Here is an 18,176-nt window from a genome sequence, read left to right on the forward strand (position 1 = left end):
CTTTCCCCCGAATCTGCTTATAGGTGAGTAGTTTAAATCTTTAAAGTTCCTCTGATTTAGAATGTTTAAAGTTAAATCCACAGCCAAAATGGAGATTTCTACATTACCTAAATAATCAATATCATCATGTTTGAGAACTCATTCAGAATGTAATAATGCTTACATTGACATCATATTTGTAAATATGCTATATTAGTTCCTCCAGGTAAACACTGCCCTTGGCTACTTGGCTCACTTACATTGTCATACAGATTTGAGATGGAAGGCTTACCGGAGCTATCCTCCCCTTGCAGTGATTTCTGTTGCTTCTGTCTCAAAGGCAGTAATGGATGGGATGGGCTAAAGGCAGGGCTTCCTTTGCCACTAAGGAAAAAAACAAAAACAACTTAATCACTATCATGAGAAATACTTTTCTAGAGAGGTAGAAGAAAAGTGACATACTAGGAAAGTTACCTGATAGCCGATACCCTACCATTCTTGCCAAGCAAAAACGTATCGCTAAATAAAAGAACTGGTGAAAGTTATTCTAAGCGAATATGGAAAATTAAAATCAATATTTCAGTTACAGTATTATACATTTCAGTCTACTACTGGAAATCAAATTGACATGTTTTACTTATTCACATGCAGTGATCTTAATATGTAACTTATTTAACAGTACACTGGAGACAAAAACCATGTATAACTAATAGAAAAAGAGGACCGAGGGAAGATTGAGAAATTTTATATTCTTAACACACCTCATCAAAAGTAACCTAGAGTTAAGATTTTAGTTTAATCTTATGATTAAATCTGAAAGAGAATAGAATATTAGAAAAGAAACCTAGAGAGTTTTAACCCAAATCAGTTAGAGAGATTTTACATATCCAGAATAGGCTATTAAACTGGAGCAACCATCTGCAATATGATCTGTGCCAAAGTTAAATATATTGTCATGAATATGTGAAAATAATATATATGTAGTCACGAAAGCTACAGGGTTACAAGGCAAAACCAAAATGCCATGCTGTAGCAGATTTTTGTGGTTGTTACATCAAAAGACAAAATCAACTAACAGACTGGCTCCTAAAGTGCTACCATCCACAGCTCTGCTACCTCAACTTCTTAATGGATAGTTCTCTCTAAAATAATAAATAATAATAATAATTTGAACTTTTCATACAACTTAGTGGGTTCTAAGTTAACTAACAACTCAGGGGAAAGACCTGCTTGTCATTGTGGACAGTTCAACGAATCCCTTTGCTTTACATGCAGCTGTTGTGAAAAAAGTTAAAATATTAGGCTGCATAAGGATTACAATGGAAAGTAATACTGAAAATAATATGCCATTGGTATGCCCCCACCTTTCATATTCCCTGGAAAGAGATATAGTAGTAATAAACAAGGTTCAGAGACAGTAATAAAATTTATTAGAAGAAAATAAAGTGTCCATACGAAGATAAACTGAAAAGATTGGGACCATTTAGTTTAGGGGAAACAAACAAAGGGGGGGTCAATGTATAAAATAAAGAGAAGATAAACTGGGTGATCCTATTTACCCCCTTTCACAATATATGAAAAGAGAAGATGTTGATGAATTTGAAAGGCTGCAACTTTAAAACTGAAAAGGAAAAACTTACGCAACAATTAATCTGTGGGATTCATTGCCACAAGATATTATTGAGGCCAAAACCTTAATAGAATTCATAAAAGGATTGGACATTTATATGAATACTCAGAACATCCATGGCTGTATTAGAGAGGATTATTAAAAACAAAGGTTTGAAGGCATATAAACACCCTTGCTTCAGGGCACAAGCCAACTTCTGAGAAGATTAGGAAGGAATGTCCCCTGTGGGCAGGTTATTGCAAACTGCCCAGTTCAGGGTTCTTGCACCTTTTTTTCTGGCAGCTTGTATGGTCATTGAGAAGCATGATAGTGTGCTAAATGAATCAATGGTCTGATCCAGTAAGGCAATTTTTACACCCCTATTTGTGTCCTGATCAACATCATGTGACGAGATGGTAGTCCTTGACTTGGTCTAGCTAATAGCTTCATAGGCTTTAGCATAGGTAAGTTCCTTCTCTCAGTCCACTCTCCTCCATACTGAATAATGTTACTACCTCTCATAAGAGCAGTCCACCAGAAGGCATATTTCCATCCTCTACAAAGAATAGGAATCATGAGGATGGACCAACACTCGAAGAAGAACAGCTAGGTATGCTACCATTTTTGAGGGGAAAAGGCTTCTCTACCCCAGAATTGCCAGTAACCATTAGAAGCAACATAAGAACTGAGATCCAAACTAGTCTGTTTTTCCCCTCAAACATTTCTCTTGCTTACTGTTCTCTTTTTCGTCTTCTGTCCATACAGTGGACTAATTTCAGTTTGGGTTTTTGTTTTGCTTGTTTCCTGTACGGTCATTCATAAGAAATTATCAGTAATACTGCCATTCCAGAATAGCTTTCATTTTTAAAAATTGCCTAACAGAGAATTAGTCCAGCTTTTAATACAGTGATACTGTGATCATGATTAGAGTTTTTCACTCATGCTATGAAGATCACATATACCACTGTCAAATATTTCCTTAATCTTGAGAATTGTGCACGTTTTAGAGACAGGGTGCAAAGACCTTAAACTCACATATATAACAAAACCAGATAATTTAGCAGTAATAGAAATTCCTAGATTACCCAACTGGAAATAGAAGCAAGACGATGAATCTAGAGACAGAAAGACAGACTTACAGATAGTCAGATTCTTCAGGGTGCAGGTAATACCTGTTGCAAGCTTCTGGGGGTAGCTGAATTGAAGGCTGCAGGTCTGCTGGACTTGTACTAGCCGGACTAGCCATGAAACTTCGTTTAGTTGCATTGGAAATAGGAACAGGTGGACGACTGCTCTTCTGCTGCAACACTGTTTTAGCTGCACATATTTGTATAAGTGTTAGCACTACTTCAAATTACAACAAGACTAGAAAGTAGTACAAAAAAATCACGTAGCCTCACTGCAGAAGCTCAGAATTAAAACATCGAGAAACTTTAAATTTCACTTTAGCTTTTGCAACATTTATGATTCAGAATAGTTAAAATACAGAATAATCAAATATATAACAGATATGAAAACTGACACTGTGATGAGGAATCATGAAACTCAGATTAGTTAGAGCAAACTGGAATAGTGGATTTTTAATTAAAAATATCTGTCTGTGGATGAATTACCTAACTCACTGTACATGAGACGCATGCAAAGTTGAACCCAGGTCTTCAGAGGCAATAGTACTATACACCGTTACCTACTTTAATTTTCCTTTATGCTCTGAGTCTCAAAGAAGGTTACAAAATCTAAATTTTAGACTAATGCAATAAAGTTTGAGAATGAGAATATTGGTATCAATTTCAATAGTTTCAGCAAAAAGATTATTCTATTAAGTTTTAAGCATATAAATAAAAAACTTCACCATAATTTTTATTTCCTTACACATTTTTCATCTCATTTTCACTGCAAGTTAGCTCAAGTGAGGCCTGCCACACTGTGAAACATTCAAGCTACAGAGTGATCTGATTAGCAGTTGATGAACTGTGCTAACTCAAACAGCCCAAAGCTGCATCCCCACTGCATTACTAGCTTGACCATCACCAGCACTCTATCTTCAACCAATACCACCTGATGCGCCAGCTAGTTCAAGTTTAAAGCACCACTTAACTCAAGCTATAGATTTTTGTGTGGACATGAGTCGGGTTGTGAGCAACACTTGATTATACCTGAAGTTAATACTTCAGTGAAGACAAGCCCACATGAGTATTAATTTAAACAAGTTATGAGATTCAGAAGCAGCATTTTATAATGTGACGTGATTCTAAAGCACTTCAGGTAACGGTACAACAAAATAAAAAACCAAGGTAGCGCTCCACTACTTGCACCCGACCTTAATTACTGTATGTGGACGTTACTAATGACAAACTTTATAAATTTATTTTAAAACAGCACTTTTGAGAACAAGGTTTTGTGCTAAAAAGCTGTCTTACAAAAGAAGAATTGTAGGGACATTCAATAAAGATGGGACTCAAGTCAGCACTGTATCTAAGTCTGCCACTGATAGGAAGATGAATGAGAATTTTAAATTAAATACCTTTCATTTACATAGTATATTTCATCCCAAAATGCTTTAAAACTCACACACGTATACCAGGGTGTCAAACTCATTCGGAGGAGAGGATCGAATTCCATGTTTTAATTACAATCCATGGGCTGGTATACGCCATGCTATGCCCAGCAGAATGCTCTCTCTCTCTCAAAGGGAGAATATGGCTTTTATGTAGTAAAAGAAGTTAAATTATTTGTTCAGTGCCCTACTGCTGCACTGACTCATTCAGAAACTATGCTTTTTTTTTTTTTTTAGGCCCACTGTTATTCCTACCTTTGTTTCCCTACTCTCTTTTGTGTTTCTTACCCCCTGCCCTGTCTTTGAGTCTCCTCTGTTCTCTTCTCTGCATATCCTTCCCTGAAGCAACTCCCAGTTCCCAATCCCCATAAACTGCAATCCCACCACCTCCTTCCGCATTCCTTCTGAAGAAGTTACCAAGAATGACATGGTTATGTTGGCAATTAAATGTCACCACTGGTGACACTTCAATCCGATTACTAGAGGATGGGGAGTTCAATTCTGAGACACTGTTTCAGGCTGTTTTCAGATTCAGTTCGCCATGACTACATCAGTTACATTCTGTTCACATCTGGAATACTCTCTGCAGCCAAGTACTAAGAACTTATTTTTGTTTTAAAATGAAAGCTGAGATTCTGCACAATCTCAATATGTCTTGTGGGCTGGATCTTGCCCAAGGGGTCATGTTTTTGACACTCCTCATATACAGTAATAATTCCACCTCTTTCTGAAATGTAGCCATTTCCAAGATGAAGAGTAGCACTTATTCAAGAGTACACATGAACATTGCACAACAGATTAAGAAACAGATGTGAATACTGTACCCAACAAACTGCAGGGGGAATGAAAGCACAGTCCCTATCACTGTGAGCTATACCACATAGCAGTGGATTAAATAATACATCGAGCATGGAAGGCAAAGATGTGTTACATCAAGGTCTTCTGTTAGAACCCAATATAAAAAGACAATTGTTATTGCAGCACTTTAAAATAGTTTAATAATTGTAAGTATTTTGAATTACTACACTTGTTTTTAAAGGGCTGAATCATCTGAACAAGATTTTAACAGGTGTTTAATGGAAAAGATTCCAATGCTGCAGAAGAAATGACCTAAAGCAAGCACTCTGGCTTCATTTCTGCAGGCATAAGCAGATGGTGTAAGTAGTCACAACTTACTCCACTGAAGTGAAGATTACATGACAGAGACCTAACAGATGAATTCAGAAGTTCAGATTAGTTTGGTAAAGAAGTGAGGCTTTAGGTCTTCAGTTACAGAGGATCCATGACATGATGAATGAAAGAAATTCACCTTTGCCATCTGAAAAAAAAAATCTCAAGAGGACAGAAATAAATCCTCAACTGCAGTTTGCCAAACTGCATTAGGATTTTGTTGCACCGTTTAAAATTTGAAGTTTTTACTACAGTTTAACTCCCTCCAAAGTTTCAAAAGGAGTTAAGTGAGCCATTAGCACTTCTACAACAAAAGCAAGCAAAAAAACCCCAAAAGCTGGAGAAAGTTATATGTAAACTCATAATAAGTGATTTAGTGATCAATTTATCTTCATTGTATCTGATTTGATGGTGCTCCTATGAAGTTTTAACATTTTTCCTCATTGTTAATAATTAACATCCTTCTCCTTTCATAGACTGGAAGTTGCTAGAGAACAATTTAAAAGAATGTGAAACATGACAGCAGATGATACAATTACATATCTTTCAATCCACAGCTGGATCTCAAGGCAATTTTTTTTTTTTTTTTAAACAAACGTTTTCAAGGAACTTCAAAGAACAAAATATTTTGGTGGCAATCAATCAATGGAGAGAACAATACAGTAAAAAGCATTTTAATTAATTTATATTTGTTTAAACAAATAAAATACAGACTTAATATTTACCGAAAAGTCAAAATATCTCACCATCTTTTATTTCTTGAATGTCCCTGGGCTGTACAAAGTCTGGCTTGACATTCTCAAACCACCAGAATAGTTCCGCAATGAAAACCATAACATTAGGCTTTAAAAAAAATAAAAATAAAAAAAAGTTTAGGCTAGTGGCTTACCTACATTTTTAAGCAAAATGTGTTTCCCATTACGTCTTACCTTCAGAACTAAAGGAGCATATAGCATGTCCTCCAATGTAAGGTAAAAACATTTGTTTAGATATTCATTTGAGAATTCTCTCAGAAGCTGAATATTATAGAGGCTGTCTGCAATTGAGGTTACCTCCTTCAAACAGATATCTGGTGGGGAAAGAAAAAGTCAAGGATTATTGAAACTATCCTGGTGAACTGAATATTGGGTTCCCAGTCTATTTCATAGCTACTGTAAACAATACATGCAGGAAAAAAATGAACCCTCAGCTTCAGAGCAGGGATATAGGAGACTCCAATTCAGAAAACTGCTTGAACCCCTTGACAAGATACCTATGGACCAGTAGTGACATTTATCTACCAGGCAGATGGACTTGAAGCACCCTTATAGCAGGGTTATGGATCATCTTTGGAGACCAATTTAACTGGAAGAAGAAAACAGTTTCCAGAATGAAAAGTTGAGGAATCCTTGGTAATGCATCTAAACTGGCCCTAAATTGAAATCAACCATCATAATGAAGGAAGTCACATATACATGAAAGGAGAAAGGAACATACATAGGCATAACAAATGGTTTTGTATTCAATTTGGAACACCCATCCAAACAAGGGCTTGTAAACCTCAGTGACAGGCATGGTAAAATAACATAACATAAGCAGAACACACACAACCATGCCAAACTGAATAAAAAGCTGTTCTGAAGCAGCAAACTATTTTATTGCAAAGAAAAAAATATTGCTTCCATTATAAAGCTACATAACTCCGGATATTGTACTAAAGCAGAAGAACATTTAAAAACTATATATTTGAGTGTCAGATTAGTGCATCGCCATCAAGTCAGATTTTACAAATGGTTAGTTAAGTAACTGTGTATACTTTGACAATTATTAAACAAAATAGCTACATCACATCATCTTTACCTTATTTTTCTTTCCAGAACTTATTTAGAGTTTAAAGAAATGGAATATGTTCTACTGTCTGGCTTTTAAATCTTGTTTTTAAATATTTGGTATTTATATGCCACTACCTATTAAGATATTACTCTTTACTTTGAACAAACTGATCAAAAAGGAATAAAATTGAGATAACTCCAGGAATTGGAGTATTCAAATGGAAGAATCAATTGAACATATGGCATTTTAAGCCATTCTGCACATATGTAAATAACTCCACAAAGTGCAAGGTAATGGAGACTCATTCTGAGTGAAAATTTAATAAAGGAGAGCAGAAAATTTAATAAAGGAGTTAACCTTAGAAATAAGTATAATTCAATGAAGAAAATGAATCATACAGGAAAACAATACCTGGAAAATAAATCTCAGGGTAGATATGCAAGTTTATGATTTGTATATTTTGAAACATTTCCAAAAGAATTATATTTTTAAGTCTGATTAAATTTTCTCCACATATACAAATTAAATGTTATCAAATTATGTATGAATGGCAAAAATATTTAAGATAAATGGACAGTTGTATACTTATTCCTTTTCCTGAGACTAAGTTTGAAGCCAAATTACTAAAATAATTCCTTTTAACAAAAACAAACATTCTCAGATGTTCCTAGATCTGTAAAACAAAAGAAAGATGTACATCTGAATTTATTCGATATGGAACTACAGTAGTTATATTCTTCAGAATGCCTTTGGATGCAAAGTAATGAACCAAAAGGATGTTGTTTTAGAAACACCAAATACTGATTTTATGAAAAATTTCTATTTGCCTGACTTGAAGTTAATTTTGGACAACAGATTAATTATTGGGTTATGCTATATTTTGTTTAACAAATACTACAACGCAGCACAAAAAATGACCAACTGTATATATCAATTATATATTTTTATGTTTCTAGTGGAATTTTTTTAATTAAAGTAATTTTTAAAAGTTTGCTCACATACCATCTAGCTTCATTTGTTCTGGGCAATAATAGTGTATCACAGCTAGAAGAGCAGCACCATCACTGCCATCCTTCATCAGGTCTTCAAGTAATGGGAAATAAGGTAATTGCCTGCTTGAAAGATGGTCTCGTCGATAACGCACCTAAAAAAAAACAACAACAAGACAGTCGTATTATGCTAATAAGAGGTGCAATGTTTTACTGCATAATTACTGAAATACCTTATGGTGCATCTTTAGTTTTAATTTGTTATATCTACTGTGAATCATTTAGAATGTTAGCCTCTTCCCTCAATGGAAGTCAAGTATTACTATTTTACTTACTTTTTAATATTTTTCCATAACATTTGGAAGCACTCCCCAACACCAAATCTAACCTATGTATTTTTAGAAACTAAAAACAGATTAAATCAAGCTCCACCCACTTAGAGGTGTGAGTGCAACAGATCAAATCCAAAAGACAAAGATGACTAGGCCAAACCCACTTAAAACTTGAAAAGCCAATACAAAACTTAATCATGGCCAGGGTGCCCCCTACTAATATCAACCCAGACTTCACAGGCAATGAGTTATTGGAGTCAAACTTCTCTTGAATGGATACTGAATACCATAGGCAATTTCATCAACATACAGTTTTGTGCAGCAGAAAAACAAATTGGGGTGGGATTTTCAAAAGTGCTCATGAATGACAGCAAAGTTAGAGGCCACAGAAGTCAATGGCAAAACTCCCAAAGATTTCAGCATGAGCAAGTCAAGTCAATACTGAGCACTTCTGAAAACCCCACCCTAAAGATTTTGGGAAGTAGGAGCTGACTACTCAAAGTCATCTAACTACAGAAAGTAAAATCATTTGGAACTGCTGCTAGGCAATTTTCCAAACTAAAAATTATTTAATGTTAATATTCTTAAGAAGTCACATGCTGGTTAGTAAGATACCTCAGCGTTTAAGAGTGTGCTGTTTAAGTTCTAGCTAATTGATGGAATGACATCACGATGAGTACACACTATGAATCCTAGTAGGAATCCTTTTTAGAGTGAAAATATTCATTTATACATGAAGGGCCTAAAAAATCTACATTTGAGAAACTATTTTGACTACTATAATCTGGTCTACTATGCAACTATATTCTACTCTAAATATACACATAAAATGCATTTATTTTTAAAAACCATTTTTTTCTGAATGATACTATACATTCTGCAAGACAGCTCAGGAAAGGTGTGTCGTTCTACATAAATATATATGTATATATATTTGTGGATGGCACCGGCTGAGAAAAAGTCTGTTCAATGGAACAAAGGTCACTCAATAAATTAAAAAGTAAATTAACTAGGTGACAGCATATTTCAAGTTATGTTATATAATACATAAAGTTTAGCTTTAAGTTTCCATTGCAAAAGATATGTAGCTCTTTCAGTCTGTTAAATAATATCTATATGGTATGAAGACAGGTAAACAATATTTGCTACACTGTAGGCAAAGCCATCTTAATTTTTTTGGTAGAACATTTGTTTTCTTTACCAGGTGCAGATTTATTTTTTTCCCCAGCCTGGAGCTTTCCATACATATGTAATGTAATGTTAATCATACTGTACCACACGCGCATACTCCACTGGTTCCAGCATGCAGTGCGATAGGGCATGCATCAGATCAGGCTTACACAAAAAGAAATAGTAAGATATATGATGGTGATTAATCAGTCATGAAACAATCAAATCCATTATGCACTGGAAATGTGGTTGCTAAATCAAATAAAATGAGTACCTATACTAAGGTGATCTGGTTAGTTTAAAAAGTGTATTATTTACATGTTGTTCAGTAGAGTGAAGTAGTTTAAAGATGAACTTCAAAGATTTCTCTTTAAACCTAAGATTACTAAAATGAAAAACTTTTATAACCATTTTAAATATAGTGCCAATTTTTTTTTTAAATTAAATTTGAGCCAGTCATTAGCAATCCTTAGCACTCCAAACTATAGGCTCCCTCATCTCCTTTACTGGAGAGAAAGACATTACATCCACAACAAGAAAAGGGTCTGAACGATCCATTCCATTCTAAATCATTATTTTCAATCCATTATTCTCTTAAACCTGCGTCTTCTGTGCTGAAATGACTGTTTAATTTCAGCATAAAGTGGAGTATCCCTGTTATAAAATTAAAGCATTGAAAGTGACATAATGGAGGACACACAGTCCAGGGAGGTCTACAGAGCACTGGACTGGGAGTCAAGGAGATTCTATTCCTCACTCTGCCAATGACTTGCTTTGAAACTTTGGGCGAGTCACTTCCATTCTCTGTGCCTATTTCCTCTCACACCTTCTGCGTGTCGTGACTATTTAAACTGCAAGTTCTTTGGGCAGGAATTGTTCCTTCCTATGTGTTTGTACAATGCCTTGCACAATAGGGCCCCAACCTCAGCTGGTGCCTTTAGGTATTAATAGAATATAAATAGTTATTTTGACTGCTCTCTTGAAGCAGAACAGAGCATGGATCTCAGATAAGCACAATCAAATTTAAACACGCATTTGGATTGATATTAAGCATGAAATATTATACCCTAAAATGAAAATATATATAAAATAATTCATTGAAATGGGTTTTTCGATCTATTTTTTGGTGACTGCAACATCATTATGGCAGAAAAAATGGGAGCCCCTAACTCTCCTATGAAATCCGCCTGTTTTATGAAGTCTGGTAGCATAAAGCAACACTAAAAGCAGCATATCCAGCCATTGGAGAATTCCCACAGTGTATGGGAATTCAGGGTTGCCACTGCTGCTCCTATGTCACCTATCCCTGCATCCAGCTGATCCTAAAGGCCATTCTAATTTGTCAGCAACTAGCCTGGCAGACTGCGGATTGGGAAGGGGCAAAGACAACCTACAGCCACCTTAGTGCATCCCTTTGGACCTGCATCAAACACTTCTGGTCAAGACCAGAGAATACAGCTCAAAAAGTCTTCTGGACACATTATTTAGGTTCAGGGCAAGCTAAGGATCGTCTATAGACATGATCAGCACTAGGTTTTAAAAGTTTCATACTTTTTCCTGTTTTAGGATTTTTCAAATTAATTTACTTTTCAGGCCACTTCAAAACAAAGAGAGCAATTAGTGTGAAGTACCTTTGTTTTAGTCTGGGTATGAAGCACTAGGTAAACACCTGACTACAGTGTCACTTGTGGTACAGACAGACAAGTCATGGGTATGGGGTAAAAGTACAGATTTGACCACCCTATGACATACTCCTTTATTTCAGATATTTAAATAATTTAATTTGGACCTCATATTTGGCTCAAATAAATAAAAGGTGGGAACGGTGTGTGTGGGACTGAGCAAACCAGCAGTTCTTTGCAGAAACACAGGAATAGCTGAGGGATGAGCAACTGCATTTACTGTGCCCTCCCCTCCCAAATTTGGTGCTCTTTCCAGTTTACAACCAAGATGATGGTTCCCATCCTCCCAAGATGATGAAAATGATGAACAACAAAGCAAATACTGTAAGAGACAGGGAAGGGATATCACAGCCAAGGAGGAACTGAGGAACAGGAGAACACAGAAAGTTTATATATAGGGCCCTACCAAATTAACGGTCCATTTTTGTCAATTTATGGTCACAGGATTTTAAAAATCATAAATTTCATGATTTCAGCTATTTAAATCTGAAATGTCACAGTGTCGTAATTGTAGGGGTCCTGACCCAAAAAGCAGTTGGGGGGGGAGGGCTTGTTTGCAAGGTTATTGTGGAGAGGTTGCGGTATGGCTACCCTTACTTCTGTGCTGCTGCTGGCGGTGGCACAGTCTTCAGAGTTGTACAGCTGGAGAGCCCAACTCTGAAGTCAGCAATGCAGAAGTAAGGATGGCATATGATATTATATTGCCACCTGTCTGCTGCCTGCAGAGCTGGGCCCTCAGTCAGCAGCTGCTACTCTCCAGCCACCCAGCTCTGAAGGCAGCAGCGCAGAAGGAAGGATGACATGGTATGGTATTGCCACCCTTACTTCTATGCTGCTGCTGGCAGGGTACTGCCTTCAGAGCTGGGTGCCCAGCCAACAGCCACTGCTCTCTGACCACCCAGATCTGAAGGCAGTGCAGAAGTCAGGGTGGTAATACTATGACCCCCGTAAAATAACCTTGTGACCCCCTGCAACTCTCTTTTGGGTCAGGACCCCCAATTTGAGAAACGCTGGTCTCCCCTGTAAAATCTGTGTAGTATAGGGTAAGAGCACACAAAAACACCAGATTTTATGGAGAAAGACCAGATTTCACAGTCTGTGATGCGTTTTTCATGGCCGTGAATTTGGTAGGGGCCTATTCATATAGCTTGCTACCCCAGCCAAAAGCAAGTAGGTTTGTACAATATAAGTTCAATTCCATTAAAAAAACCTCATTTTTCATGTAGGCACTTCTGCCAACAGGTGGAAGGAAAGTTTCCCTGGATCAGGCCTAAAAATATGTTAATTATGTTTCTCCCTAGTATGTTGCCTCTACTTTCATTAAATCACCAAGGATGCACTTCCACCAGCTGCAGTAACTTAGTGTTCAAGTGTTTTACCATCATGTCTTCTAACTCACCTCACTGGACAATGGTGTCTGACATTTGCTGGGTTACCAACGGAGTAGACACCGGCAAGGGAAGGCTCAAGCCTTCTATTAACTGGGTTAGGAGTCTAAGGGTGTTATTGTTAAAATAAACAGAAAGTTAATAAATAGTTTGAATTTTTTTTAGCAAAGTTGTAGCTGCAAAGTGTTATATAAAAGGGAGTGCAAGAAATGCATCTAATGAATTACTACAAAACTTAAGTACCTATTAAATTTAAACTGACCAGTTTTTATATCACCTTAGTGCTGTAATAAATAATTGTCTACCTTGAGCAAAAAGCACAATTCCTGCCACTTCTAATTTTCTCTTACTGTAATCTTATTTCACCCCATCCCTCACTATTGTATTTCTAACACAAGTCTGAAGTTCTAAAATACTGCATAGTGATGATTATGCTGTATGTACAATATGTAAAATCATGTTATGGAAACTAAACTTTATTTCCAAAAACCTTAACTAGAAAGGTTTAACTTTTTTGTCTAATGAGCATTTTAATGGAAGCAAGTACTTTGAAAAAGTTTAAAAGCAATGGTTTTGTGGAAGACAACTGGTGTAAAAGTAGTTCACTTACAGGTACTAATTTCCAATACCATTTGGAAGGAGACTGCTCAGGAAGCAAGGAAAGGAATGTAGGAATAGGAGAGGAACATCAGCAGAGCAAGTTATACACAGTAATACTTAAATGCACTTAAGCAACAAACACTTTCATATTTTAGAGGGATTTTAGTCCAAAAGATCAGTTTTAAAGTATTACAGTGAAATCCAAGATGTTCAACTGATAGCCAAATTGTTAGCAGGATCCTCAAGACCACTTGTAAAGTAAAAACAGCACATAAACCTTTAAAATTGAAGCATATTATTCTGTGTCAAAGGATCTGAAAAAATAGTAACTCTTCCTCAATATGGAAAGTAAAACATCTTTGCCTCATTTATGCGTATTACAATCACTCAACAGTGCCAATTTGAGGGATAAGCATAAGAAAGCTATTTTTTAGGCTTCATTAAGACATAATCTCAATATATCAGTATTATATTTATTTATATCTGAGGAAAATCCATTTTACATTCTCCAGTAATGAAAGTGTACTATATCTTTGCAACAATAGTGCATTGTAACATAAGTTAAGGAGGAATAGGGTAAAAACTGCACACACACAGATATACCATTCAAATGCTTAGAACATACTTATTAGAGTTAGATTAACCTCCTGAATTTAACCTCCTTGCTATAGTCTTTTTATACACAAAGAATCTGTGCCTGAAAGGACTTCAAAACATATGCTGTATGTTTTGTGGTATTGAAATTGAACTGTATTTACCAAAAACATAGCATTCAAAGGTTGAAGAAGCTATTTCAATACTAACCAAAACTTAAAAAGGTAAGTCAAAAGGCATTAACGGGATTAAAGGGAAGTAAGGGCATTGCAGATAAACAGAAAACAAATTGTATACACAAAATCTCAAATGAATTTCACTGGGGAGGATGCCTCATATCAATTTTATTTAAAAAAGTACTGAAACTCATTTATATCTGATTCCACAGCATGATTTCAGTTTTAACTGACAATGTTCATAATTCAGCTACTAAGAAAATTAAATATATTTTACCTTTTGGTGACCTGGGCTTTCTAGTAATTGCTGTTTTAATTTGACCTCTTTCTCTGTTATCTCTCTCATTTTAAGGTTCACCTAAAATAGTAGGGAAAAGATAATAAAAATGCAATGGCATACCAATTTCCAGAAGTCATCACTTAACATAATGATCAATCTTTATTTCCCACCATTGTAGAAATATGACTCATAATACTCATGATTTTGGTTTTTTTAACTCTGCTTCTACATTCAACTGACATTCCACTGATACTGGTAAACCTGAAGCAACATAAGGTACCGCTTTGCAAATACAATTGCTTAATTAGTAATATAGCCATAACACAGTAATTTCTTCCAAAAAATGTTCAAAATGTATTTAAAATAAATACTTAGAAGTGAAAGTGCTGCAAGCGTAAATTTACATTCTTAGTTCTCCTGCAAGAGACAGGCATGTTTCTACAATATAAACTACAATAATTCAATTAACTTTCAGCTTTCATTGTGTATACCACTGTTACACAATAAAGGAGTCTATTCTCCTCTAGTTGTGTTGGGGTTGCCTGTACTATAAAATTGACACTGTAGAAACTGACTTTCTTTAAATAGTTTCAGTGCAGCCACAGACAGACAAGCTGTTGAAGAACAAAAGCAGGGACCAGTTAGTTCAATGAATAGTTCCCAAATCTCTTAAATAATGGTCTCTTCCCACTCCTCTGTATAGCTGAACTTCTTACCCATTGGCAACAGAGCACAATTCTGACAGAATGCAAAAGTTATTAGAACAATCTGTGGATTAATAACCCGAGAAGTTACTTTTCAATAAAAGTTTTGTGCAAATAAAAAAATTTGAGAAGTTATTATGTAGACCAGCTTCCTGATTTCTTGAAAATTTGTTTTTATTTAAAAAAAAATCCTAGACAGATTTACTATTAACTTTCTATCCAATACAAGATTTATAGTACTGCACTAAAATCTGTGGGAGGAAGAAGTGTGGAATGTAAAGGAAACAGTAATACTACTGCTCAAGGGTTTCATGTATAAACTCTAAACTGATAGCCTCTGAAAAGTTTCATATGTGGTTAAAGTAGAATATATTCAAAATCAAATCTATCTGGCTAGTGAACATGAAACAATATGCTTTCCTCATGTACCAAACAAATGATATCACAAAGTTACTTGATTCCCTTTAGAAAAGTAATTTTTATTTTTACATTGCATATACTACTTCCAGGTTTAAAAATTAAACCAACATAGGCCATCTCTTCCAAACCCCTCTCTCCTAACACTTTTAAAAATTGCATCTTTAATTAGCAGTATTTTTAATAGCAACAGTTTCCACTACTAAAAATCATCTGGCATGTTAGTATCTACAATCAATTTTATTTCCAACTCCTATTTGGCAGATTCTAACCTGATAATAAATATTGGTTCAACCTCCATTTACAATTTTAAAACACAAATGTTTTAAAAAAAATATTTTTTCCTACAGTGTGCCTGAAAGACAGTTGTCAAGTAGCTTAGGTGGAAACAGACCAACTGCAGTATCTTCTAATTTGATTTATATTGAAAAGATAACAAAATCTACCATTGTGCCATTAAGAAAAAAAGGAAATGTATTTCCCCTACTAGTCTTCTCCTTTTCCTCTTGGCAAACATTGATTTGCATTTGGAGGGGGATGAGGAAGCCAAGAAGGAAGAAATCTAAAAAAGCTGCAGGTGCACAAAAAGGAAGCAATAACTACTATTGGTATAACTCCAGGAATACAGGTGGTTGGCTCACTGCCACTGTGCAGAGCCAAGACATTCTAAAGTAATTCAAAATAAATAGTTTTCTTCCATATCAGAAGAGGGCATGAGGCAATGGAAGCCCAACAAAACATGAAGAAAGCACTGATCAAGCCCTTTTTAACAATCAGTTTTAGAAGTTACAATTTTCTAGAAGTAAGCAATCTTTTCTAAATATCAGTTTTACCTTATTAATCCAGAAAACCATTGCATCTTCCAGATCATAGGGTAGTTCTTTTGAGGCACTGAACGTAGAAAAACGTTTGACACTAGCAACCACCTTTTCAATGCTGATCATTTCTACAGTGTATGCCATCATTAGAGCATCAATCATTGCCATATGAGAACTCTAAGGAGCAAACCAAAAGTATTTGCAGTCAAACATCCATCAAGAAATAAACACCTTTACATATTCTAACTGTATTTACAATATATTTGCATGAAAAAGTGCTGAGACTAGCGACCTAGAGGTGGAAAGCTCTTTACTCCATTATCTATCCCCAAAGTCAAGGGTGAGATTTAATGATTAAATCCATCTCTGAACTTTAAGCTAACCATTTTGATTGGTGCACAGGCGAGATCAGATTCAGAAACAGGGGCATCATCGCTCTCCATGACGTAAATCCCTTTCCGAGACAGAGCCTGAATCACTGACTGGTGTCTCTGCAGAGCAGCCACCTGATCCCCTTTGAGAATGAGGCTACAGACACGACAGTACAGCTCGCTGGACAGCAACAGCTTGATGACAGGTGGTTTAATATGTTCTTGCTCATACTGGTCTATGTAAAATGGGTCCTTCAGCTCTTCTGGGATATTATCTGAAACAAAGAGGAAGCGTCTCAAACAAGTGGATTCAGTTGTAAGCAAAAGTGAAAACTTTGCACCTGAATTCAAAACTAACATGAGAAAGAGAGAAAACAGATCTACATTAAAAACAAACTGGGTGGTTCAATTTGCAACCAAAAAGAAAAATACTGAATGAGAAATAAAATGAAGTCTGTAGTTTTATATACCGAATTGTTTTCAATTATATTTAACAGCATGCGCTTGATTAAAGTAGCAACATACATCATTCCCTCCTTCTATACACAATACTGTTACATTAAAAACCAATGCACTTCTACTTCTCTCTCTTAAATCACAAGGGCCTCAATTCAGGAAAGCACCTAAGCACATATTTAAGTCCCACTGATTTAATTTAGACTTAAACACGTTTAAGTGCTTCCCTGAACAGGAAGGTTCTTCTGAATCAAGGGCTATGTACGTGGTGGGTAGTGCATGAGAGATTTACAATTAAAATTAAGAGTAATATTGTTAACCATTTATTCAGAGCATCCAGGCTATAGATGCAGTTTATCGCAGATGTACAAAATACACTGTTTCAAAACAAAACTGTAGGTTAATTCAAACAGCATCCACAAGCATCTGCTCGTAGTAAAGATGTTTCCACTGTATTTTAAATTATTTAGTGCTCAATTATTAAGAGGGGTTGGATGAACACAACCACATGAAAAAGGAGGCTGAAAAAATGTTTACCCCAGGATTAAGGCTTATGTGACGGGAAACATACATAAAGCTTAAATAGCACCAGTTACCAAGAAAGCCCAGAATCTGATAAAAAAAAAAAATCTCAGCTGCTTTATATATTGTTTACAAAATTGATTAATCTTAGTTTTGGTACTTTAAAAAAAAACAACAACAACTTTTTTTCAACATAATGAATACTACTCTTGAAGCCCTTTTTATTTAAGTGCAAATATATGAAGGAAAAGCTATTTAACTGGGATTTCCAATAATCACCTCATTGCCTTCAGCATGAAGCAACACAGTTTTCACATCTGACATCTTAATGTTTTTATAAACTTGAACACCGGACCCCGAGCACAGTAATTTACATACATTTTAAATTATGAATGCAGGAGACTTCAGCCTTGTCTACAGTAGGATTTTTTCCCTTAAAATTCCTACATTTGCTACTATCAGTGCAGCTCCACAGTAGCAGTGCTAGTATAGACTAGGGTGACCAGATGTCCCGATAATATCGGGACCGTCCCGATATTTCAGGGTTTGT

At 35.7% G+C, this 18,176-nt stretch overlaps 1 protein-coding gene across 2 annotated transcripts in view; it reads right to left on the reverse strand.

Moving 5' to 3' along the window:
* Positions 1 to 18,176, reverse strand: part of CAMSAP1 (calmodulin regulated spectrin associated protein 1) — a 42,861-nt gene that overhangs the window by 11,916 nt on the left and 12,769 nt on the right. The window contains exons 2-10 of one of the 2 annotated variants that reach the window (XM_065418790.1): positions 16,661 to 16,923; positions 16,293 to 16,454; positions 14,336 to 14,416; positions 13,299 to 13,331; positions 8,130 to 8,271; positions 6,245 to 6,384; positions 6,062 to 6,158; positions 2,728 to 2,905; positions 272 to 363 (exon numbers count right to left, since the gene is read on the reverse strand). In XM_065418790.1, coding sequence (XP_065274862.1) covers positions 272 to 363; positions 2,728 to 2,905; positions 6,062 to 6,158; positions 6,245 to 6,384; positions 8,130 to 8,271; positions 13,299 to 13,331; positions 14,336 to 14,416; positions 16,293 to 16,454; positions 16,661 to 16,923 — 1,188 coding nt within the window. The remainder of the gene's footprint in view (positions 1 to 271; positions 364 to 2,727; positions 2,906 to 6,061; positions 6,159 to 6,244; positions 6,385 to 8,129; positions 8,272 to 13,298; positions 13,332 to 14,335; positions 14,417 to 16,292; positions 16,455 to 16,660; positions 16,924 to 18,176) is intronic. The other variant, XM_065418791.1, reaches the window with a different exon arrangement.

This window comes from Emys orbicularis, chromosome 18 (assembly GCF_028017835.1).
Source record: "Emys orbicularis isolate rEmyOrb1 chromosome 18, rEmyOrb1.hap1, whole genome shotgun sequence".
Classification (NCBI taxonomy): Eukaryota; Metazoa; Chordata; order Testudines; family Emydidae; genus Emys; species Emys orbicularis.